We start from the raw sequence: 10,075 nt of genomic DNA, 5'->3' as shown, positions 1-10,075 counted from the left end.
AATGTTTATGTTCTTCGAATCGTTTCAGTTTCTTTCCTTCAGTAAATATTTCTATAAGGTTAGTATTTTTCAGCCGACTATCATAATCCCACTTTGCAAAACATATCAATATTTATATACTAGCCTAGGTTTTTCCACAGCATTGGTAAACAGGGTACAGCGATTCAACTTTATGAGCACCCTCCTTATTGGTTCAGTGCCACTTCCTTTTGCCCCGGAAGTGATTTGGATGTTGCGAAGACAAGATGGCGGTGGCCGTGAGAGCGTTGCAGGAACAGCTAGAAAAGGCGAAAGAAAGCTTGAAAAATGTGGATGAAAATATACGGAAGTTGACCGGCAGGGATCCGAACGACGTCAGGTGAGGCCGCGGCATCGTGAGTGGCTGTCGGGGGCTAGCACGTGCCTCACGAAATCTCAATGCAGTGGGGTAGAGGCCGCATGGTCACAACGGGAAGTTCTGTCACGGTGTGGCGGAGTGACTTGGTGATTCCTTTTGGTGGGGTCTGCGATCGCCTTTTTTACGATATTTGCATTTGGCATATGCTCTAATTTGGCCCTGGAATTTAGCTGTGATGGGACATTTTAGTTCATTGGGCAGTTCTTACCATGTTAGGTCTTTATTGTACGTTGGTATTAAATGCAAATCTTTCGGGGGTGGAAAAGCCAAAGTCCGGCTTTCCTTTAAGATACAAAATAGGTAAATGGGGTGGGCACATGATTCGTTTCTGTTGTGGTGAAGAGAAACTACGAATTTCCTTTCTTATTCTTTTATTTTTTAAGATTTTTACATTTTATGCAGTTGGAATTTATATATCTCTATATTTGTGTTTATTCCATTATGCCTGTTGGCAAGATCTAAATGCATTTAAGAAATGTAACTTGATAAGAATCTACTTGTGATCAGTGGGTTTTGTTATACGTATAGTCTTTCCTTTCTTTTATTTTCAATAAGGTTACTATAAATCTCTAGCCGTTTGTATTGAAACGCAGCTAGGGAAAACTTTGTCTTACCTGAAATGTAATTAGGGAAACCAGCTTAGTATATAGAGGCCAAATGTACCAAAAGTTTGCTTCCATTTTGTGTCTCTAGGGGACATGCTTAATATAGCTGGCCCTATAATCCAGTGTGCTTTCATTTATGCCTTTATTATAATGAAAAAAATGTTGGTGCAGTGTTGCTTAACAAATATGTTCAGCTAAACTTGTAACTATTGATAAAAAAGCAAATAGAATGTTAGGAATTATTCAGAAGGGAATGGAGAATTAAAACAATATCATAATGCATCTGTATGGTATCATGGGGTGATTGCACCTATAAGCTGATGGAATACTGTGCCCTTGGGCTAGCACACAGGTTAACCCGCGTTTGGATGCATGTTTTGGATGCACATCCATAACCCCTTATGCAATAAGGGGGTTAGCATATCCAAACCAGTGCATAGTTAATAGCACTCATCACATGTAAATGCCACGTGGATGAGGCTATTAGCTATTATCCCCAAATGTAAAAAATAAATGTGTGTCCGATTTTTACTCTCAAAAATTAATGTGCGCCCCGGAGCTGGTGTTTAAGTCTTGAGGAGCCCCAAAAGTTAACAGAAACGCTGAAAATACTGCTTTTCTATCTTTGCTGTAGTTCCTCCGACTTAATATTGCTGCGATATTAAGTCAGGGGAGCTGAAAAATTGAGTAACCTCAAATAAATAAAGTCTTGCCTGTGGTCAGATTAAGAAAACTGATGCTCAGTTAACGAGCATCCATTTTCCTAACTTGTGCACAGTCACTTCTCCTAGGCAACCAATGCTATGGATGCGCTAGGGATGCACAATTTATCCCTAGTGCATCGACTCATTCGCCTATTGCATCGAGTGCCCAGGAGAGGTGATTGTGAGCATGTTAAAAAGAAGTGCATCTAGTTTGGACACACATTTTTAGTATGTCTGTGTTACATCGGCCTGCTTGAGTATTGTGTGCAGTTCTGGTTGCCCTATCTTAAAAAATATGAGTTGCCATATTGAGTCAGACAATCAAGCCCAATAACCTGTTTCTAACAGTGGCCACTCCCAAGTTTACAAATATCTGGCAGGATACCAAGGGGTAGATAGAATCCATGCTGCTGATCCCAGGGATAAGTAGTGGATATCTGTAACTCCACCTTAATAATGGTTTATGGATTTTTCCTACAGGAACTTGCCCAAACCTTTTTTTAAACACAGCTACACTAATAGCTTTCACCACATCCTCTGGCAATGAATTTCAGAGCTTAATTATGCGTTGAGTAAAAAAAAAAATTATTAGTTTAAATGTATTGCCTAGTAATTTCATTTTGTATCCCCTAGACTTTGTACTTTTTGAAAGAGTAAATAACCAATTAACATCTACTCATTCCACTCCACTCATTTATTTTATAAACCTCTATCATAGCTCCCTTCAGCCGTCTCTTCTCCAAGCTGAAGAGTCCTAAACTCTTTAGCCTTTCCTCATAGGGGAATCGTTTCATCCCCATTATCATTTGGTCGTCCTTCTCTGTACCTTTTTCTAATTCTGCTATGTCTTTTTTGAGATGTGGTGACTAGAACTGCACGCAGTACTCAAAATGAGGTTGCACTATGGAGTTATTCTCTGTTTTATTCTCTATTTCTTTTGTAATAATTACTAGCATTTTATTAGCTTTCATGGCTGCTGCTGCACACTTAGTAGAAGATTTCAGTGTATTATCAACAATGATCCTTTTCCTGAATGATGACTACTAATGTAGAACCTTGGATTATCTAGCTATAATTCGCGGTACTCTTCCCTAAGTGCATCACTTTGCATTTGTCCACATTAAATTTCATTTTCTATTTGCATACCCAGTCTTCCCATTTTGCAAGGTCCTCTTGTGATTTAACAACTTTGAATAATTTTGTCATCAGCAAATTTGATCACCTCACTCGTTCCCATTTCCAGTTATTTATAAATATATTAAAAAGCAGTGGTCCCATAACAGATCCCTGGCACACGCCAGTGTTTACCTTTCTCTATTGGGAAAATGTAGTTTTTCTCTACTTTCTGTTTTCTGTCCTTTAACCATTTGTAATCCACAATAAGATACTGCCCCCATCCCATGACTTTTTTTAAAATTTCCTAAGAAGTCTCTCATGAGGGACTTTGTCGGATTCTTTCTGTTAATTCAGATACACTATATCAACTGGCTCACTGTTATCCATGTTTGTTTACTCATTCAAAAAATGTAGCAGATTGGTAAGGCAAGACTTCCCTTTGCTAAATCCGTTGGCTTTGCCACAGTAAACTATGCCCATCTATATGTTCAGCAATTTTTTTTTCTTTGATAGTTTCTTCCATTTTGCCAGATACAAATGTTAGACCCTCTGGTCTGTAGTTTCCCTGAGTCATCCCTTGATCCCTTTTTAAAAATTGGTGTTACATTGGTAACCATCTAGTTTTCAAATACCATAGGCTATTTTAATGATAGTTTCCTAGCGTGTAGCCAGATGGACTCAGGATCAGTGGGTATTGTGCTTTTCTGCTAGAAGATGGGAGATGGAGTCAGATTTCAAAGCTGACGTCACTCTAGATATACCCTTGCAGTAACCTCAGCTCTTCAGTATCTCTCCGTCTCCTAGCAGATGCGGACACTATCCCACACGCTAGAATAGTGTTAAGAATTACAGCAAAGAAGAAACAAAATTTACCTTAAGGAAGATCGAGCCCCGCTCTCCTGCGGTGTTACCCAAGGGTCACTCCCCCAGTCGAGAATTCCTGAGGTGATCTCCAATATTCCTCAGAGGTTTGCTTTGGTCTGGTAGTCTGTTCCCGGCAAGGACTTAACCCCCAATGTGGCTGAAAGGCAGCGGGTGCAGCAACGAGCAAGGCAGTGAAGGTAATTCCCTCTCCCCCCCCGCAGCTGGAGACCATCCGGCAAATGATCGGTAAGCACCGAGACCAGGTAAGAAAAAATCTTTAAATTCAGATCTCCGGTCTCCAGAGCTCAGATTGCCTTACCGAATCCGTCCCCGGCGAGGTTAGAAGGGAGCACCGATCGGATTGAGCAGCCTTGGTTGGGCTAGGCCCCGATCCAGTGCAAGGGTCCATATGCGTGGAGACGCTCGGGGGGCGCCATCTTATGCGCGGGGATCGTCAGCACCATCTTCCCTTCTTGGACAGCAGGGATGCACGGTGCAGGCCGGGTGGCCAATGCGCCTAACTTGTGCGCGTGTCCAATACAGACCCATATAGAGGGATAAAAAAAATTGTTTAACAAATATTTGTTCGGTGTTCACTGTGGAAGGGTCAGGAGAAGAATCACATAAAATGAACACAAGATTGGAAGTGAGGTAAACCTCAATCAGTTTTCAGAAAATTGTGTTTGTGAGGAGCTTAACTAAACTTAAAATAGATAAGGTAATTGAGCTGGATGAGATACAGCAGAGGGTAATAAGGGAACTTAGAGAAGTTCTGGAAACTCTGCATACTGACTTTCAATGCTTCTTTAAAATCAATAGTAATTCCAGGGGCCTGGAGATGGGCAGATGTGGTTCCTATTCATAAAAGTGGATGCTGGGAACTACAGGCCAATTAGTCTGACTTCTATAGTGAGCAAATTAATGGAATCTCTGCTAAAGCAAGATGAGAGTGCAGTTTCTGGAATATAGTGGATTGCAAGATCTGATGTGCAACATGGTTTTGCCAGAGGTGATTTTTGTCTGACAGATCTGATCATTTTTTTAAAGTAGTTCATTTAATAGTAAAACAAAATCATGAACACTTCTCCACATTCATTTTGATTTGTATTACATTTCTGGGGAGAAATAAGTGTATAAAGCTTTTTAAAGTTGCTCATATGAAACCATTTGTGACGGTCCTTGGAGAACCCTGTACAGGCACCACATGAACACTACATATTGGATGAAGTACAGAAGAGTGATTTTTAAGGATATTCAGTAAGAATGGATGTGTCCAAAATAAGATGTGTACAGATTATTAAAAAAAAAAAGTGTTCCACCTAGAACTAAAGTAACCTACTTTCTAGAATGTGCACATCTGCAGATATATATGAATCACAAAAAACACCCCTGCTAGAATCTTCATGTTTTCCCTAATTTGTCCTGAAAATTTGGTATGGATGGAACACCAAACACACCAAGTTACGAGGGACATGTTCAGTGACCTCATAAGCCTCCTTGTCCTTCAGAAAGCGATAACTAGTCCTCAGATTGATACTAGATGTAGCAAAGGTACTGTCTAGAGGAAGCAAATAAAAATGGTACTATTACTTTAAAATGGGCAGTTGTACTGTACTATTTTTCTTCATCTGTTGAAATAAGCCATCAAGCTGCTTTCTAAATCGTGTGAGCACTTTGAAAGGAACAGAAGTGGGTAGCAATTGGTATGGGCTTCAGATTAGAATTCTGGACTTTTGATTTGCTTCAAAAAAGGTTTTTGTCTTTGAAGGAGAAACTTCAGTCATTTCTTTGATATGGTGACCAGTCAAGGTCAAGGGAGAGCACTCATAAGAACATAAGAATTGCCATGCTGGATCGGTCTGAAGTCCATCAAGCTCAGCATCATGTCTCCGATAATGATCAAATCAGGTCACAAGTACTGGCAGATACCATAAAGTAGATTTAATTCCTGTTACTCCTAGGGACTCGATGTGGTACACTTAGGAGGTAATTTTCAGAAGAGTTATGCATGTAACGTATTGTAGCAGTTTTTAAAAGCCTATTTATGTGCTTAAAGTGCACTTACATGTGTAAAACCTATTGACGATTCAATACCGTGTATTGTAGCAATTTTCAAAAGCCCATTTACACATGTAAAACCCAGTTTTAAGTTTATAAATCCTTAGATTTCAGTAAACCCTTTGATACTGTGCAGACAGGAAACTAATAAACTGGCAGGAATAGGTCCCAAGCAGTTGACCAGGATAATTTAACAGAGAGAACACCTCCAGATAATGGTAGGGCTTAATAACTGATATTTAATTATTTAGTTAGTTTGGTGAGAGAACAGGGCTGAGTTCCAAATAGCAAACAACATGGAGGCATCAAAACTACCATGCTAGTATATAGTAGGCATGGCAGTTAGGCATATTAAACAAATAGGCAGAAGAAGTGCAGAGCAAATTAAAGATCCACACAGATGTCTTATTCACCATTATAAATCTTTACTTAGTACGGCAACTCCACTGTTCTAGAATACCTGTAGCATTTCAAAGAGGGTCCCCCGACACGGACCCTATGTTTCGCTGCAATGCTGCGTTGGGAGGGACAAGCATTAAAGTATCAAATCTAAAAATGGAAACAGAAATTAATAACACTGTGGGACCATATAATAGGAAAAAGCTGGTATATTTAAAGAAGCAAACAAATGTCGGTTTCAACATGAAGTAACCGGGAGCGCAGAAATTAACAGGAAAGAGTGATCCTTTAAACGCTGTGGGTTTTTGGCATGAAAAACCACCAACTAATCAGAACAGGTTAAAGAAAAGAGCCAAACAGGACTTGAAAGAGAACTAAACAACTACCAAAGTCAAGTAAAGAAACACCATTCAATCTCATTATTCAGACCGTGTGGAGAGAGACTGAAATTGTAAATCCATTTCTGCTCTTTTCGGATGAGCATTTCTGAAAAATCTCCCCCACGAAATGGAGGAGCTAACATGTCAATGATGAAAAATCTCAAGTCAGAGACAGTATGCAATTGAGCCGACCAATGTGCAACTAAAGGAGTATTTTCACGTTGGATATTGATATTTGATCAATGTTCTTATTCATGCGTGTTGTTTTTCCTACATATAATTTCTGGCAAGGATATATAATAACATACACCACACCTGATGATAGACAATTAGAAACAAATTGTAGATAAAACACCTTTTTGGAACAGGATGAGTAAAAGAAGAAAGAGAGAGTGAACAAACTGAACACTTGCCGCAAGGGCTATGACCACCTAAGGACGGCGACAAGGGAGTAGTCTGATGTAGTTCAGAATGGACAAAAAAGTCCCAGAGATTCTTACCATGATGAAAAGTGAACTGAAGAGGACAATTAAAGATGTCATTCATGAAAAGTAAAGACCAGTAGCGACATGATAGTGGTGAGAGCCTGACTGTGGACTGAAAAAGGCAGTATACAGTTGACCCCATCGGAAGAACGTGGTTGTGGTTAAAAAAAAAGGAAATCTCTGTTAGCATATAAGGTGCATTTAAAGGTTTTCTTCAAAACACTATGAGGGTACCTCCTTTCTTTGAACCGAATCATCATCTGCTTAGCTTGATTAATAAATTCAGTCCTTGAAGAACGAAGCCGCTGAAGTCTTAAGAATTGACCAACTAGAATGTTGTTTTTCAAAGCATAAGGGTGATGACTATCAAAAGACAGGGTATTCCGATCAGTCGCCTTTTGAAAAATAGATATTGTAAAACTGTCATGATCAAAGGAGATGAGAATATCAAGAAAAGAGATTTGAAAATGGTGGATGTTAAAATTAAATTGTAGATAGTTATTTAGCCAGTCCAAAAACAGAAAAAATTGAACATCGGTTCCAGTCCAAAAGAATGTCATCAATGTACAGTAATCATAAATAAATAAGAGGACCAAGTTAGATGGATATACAAGTCTTTCTTTAAAATCAGAAACTTATAGGCAAGTCAGACTGGGGGTCATCATGGCGCCCATCGCGGTGCCCTTAATTTGTTGAAAAAAGACCGAATCAAAAAGAGAAACATTTTTTGTTAAAGCCAGTCGGGTTAAAGAGACCAAAAATTCTGTAGGGACATAAGTCGTGTTGGTACAGCAGTTGAGTATTTTCAATAAGTGACAAATCTTAGGCATATTATCAACTTGACCCCCCAAGGTGATATATGCAGAGATGATAATAGTATAACTTGTGAAAACAAACCTTTCCTAAGATCAGTCAAAAGATAAGATTTACAAACCCTGGACTATTCCATCTGGTGAATGTTATTTATGTCCTTAAGTGATTTCATTGGGCTTTTGGTGCACAATCTGCACCATTTCTGTAGCCCTTCTCTAGATTGCCTATGCTGTTTATAGATTTCTAGAGGTGCAGCCTTCAAAATTTACTTCTGGGGGAATTCTCCACAAAAAAATTGAAAATTCTGTATACTTTTTATTGGTCAAACTAACACAATTTACATGACAGTTTTTAAGTAATTAATTTAAAATGGACATAACATAACATAAATTGCCATCCTGGGTCAGACCAAGGGTCCATCAAGCCCAGCATCCTATTTCCAGCAGAGGCCAAATCAGACCACAAGAACCTGGCAATTACCCAATCACTAAGAAGATCTTATTCTACTGATGCAATTAATAGCAGTGGCTGTTCACTAAGTAAACTTGATTAATAGTCGTTAATGGACTTCTCCAAGAACTTATCCAAACCTTTTTTTGAACCCAGCTACACTAACTGCTCTAACCACATCCTCTGGCAACAAATTCCAGAACTTAATTGTGCGTTGAGTGAAAAATAATTTTCTCCGATTAGTCTTAAATGTGCTAGTTGCTGACTTCATGGAATGCCCCTAGTCCTTCTATTATTCGAAAGTGTAAATAACCGATTCACATCTAATTGTTCAAGATCTCTCATGATTTTAAAGACCTCTATCATATCCCCCCTCAGCCATCTCTTCTCCAAGCTGAACAGCCCTAACCTCTTCAGCCTTTCCTCATAGGGAAGCTGTTCTATCCCCTTTATCATTTTGCTTGCCCTTCTCTGTACCTTCTCCATCACTACTTCTCCATCTTTTTTGAAATGCGGCAACCAGAATTGTACACAATATTTAAGGTGCGGTATCACCATGGAGCGATATAGAGGCATTATGACATTTTCCGTTCTATTAGCCATTCCCTTCCTAATAATTCCTAACATTCTATTTGCTTTTTTGACTGCTGCAGCACACTGAGCCGACTATTTTAAAGTATTATCCACTATGATGCCTAGATCTTTTTCCTGGGTGGTAGCACCTAATATGGAACCTAACATCGTGTAACTACAGCAAGGGTTATTTTTCCCTATATGCAACAACTTGCACTTATCCACATTAAATTTCATCTGCCATTTGGATGCCCAATCTTCCAGTCTTGCAAGGTCTCCTGTCCGCTTGTGATTTAACTACTCTGAATAATTTACTATCATCCGCAAATTTGATAACCTCACTCATTGTATTCCTTTCCAGATCATTTTTATATATATATAATCCTACTCTCTGTTCCTGTCTTTTAACCAATTTGTAATCCACGAAAGGACATCGCCTCCTATCCTATGACTTTTTAGTATTTTTAGAAGCCTCTCATGAGGGACTTTGTCAAACGCCTTCTGAAAATCCAAATATACTACATCTACCAGTTCACCTTTATCCACGTGTTTATTAACCCCTTCAAAAAATGAAGCAGATTTGTGAGGCAAGACTTCCCTTGGGTAAATCCATGATGACTGTGTTCCATTAAACCATGTCTTTCTATATGCTCTACGATTTTGATCTTGAGAATAGTTTCCACTATTTGTCCTGGCACTGAAGTCAGCCTCACTGGTCTATAGTTACCCTGATCGCCCCTGGTGCCTTTTTTAAATATTGGGGTTTCATTGGCCACCCTCCAGTCTTCAGGTACAATGGATGATTTTAATGATAGGTTACAAATTTTTACTAATCGGTCTGAAATTTCATTTTTGAGTTCTTTCAGTACCCTAGGATGCATGCCATCCGGTCCAGGTGATTTGCTACTCTTTAGTTTGTCAATCTGGCCTACTACATCTTCCAGGTTCTCAGTGATTTCGTTCAGTTCTTCTGACTCATCACCCCTGAAACCCATCTCAAGAACTGGTATCTACCCAACATCCTCATTAGTAAACATGGAAGCAAATAATTCATTTAGTCTTTCTACAATGGCCTTATCTTTCCTAAGAGCCCCTTTAACCCCTCGGTCATCTAATGGTCCAACCGACTCCCTCACAGGTTTCTTGCTTCGAATATATTTTAAAAAGTTTTTATTATGAGTTTTTGCCTCTATGGCCAACTTCATTTCAAATTCTCTCTTCGCCTGTCTTC

At 39.2% G+C, this 10,075-nt stretch overlaps 1 protein-coding gene across 1 annotated transcript in view; it reads left to right on the top strand.

Annotated features, from left to right (window-relative positions):
- Nucleotides 1-200: 200 nt before the first annotated feature.
- The window catches only part of PNN (pinin, desmosome associated protein), a 115,113-nt gene continuing 105,238 nt past the window's right edge, over nt 201-10,075 (top strand). Inside the window, exon 1 of the mRNA XM_029598495.1 lies at nt 201-358. Within this exon, the coding sequence (XP_029454355.1) occupies nt 246-358 (113 nt within the window). The 5' untranslated portion in view covers nt 201-245. The remainder of the gene's footprint in view (nt 359-10,075) is intronic.

Source organism: Rhinatrema bivittatum, chromosome 4 (assembly GCF_901001135.1).
Source record: "Rhinatrema bivittatum chromosome 4, aRhiBiv1.1, whole genome shotgun sequence".
In the NCBI taxonomy this organism is placed as follows: Eukaryota; Metazoa; Chordata; class Amphibia; order Gymnophiona; family Rhinatrematidae; genus Rhinatrema; species Rhinatrema bivittatum.
This window is presented reverse-complemented; position numbering and strand designations above follow the sequence as displayed.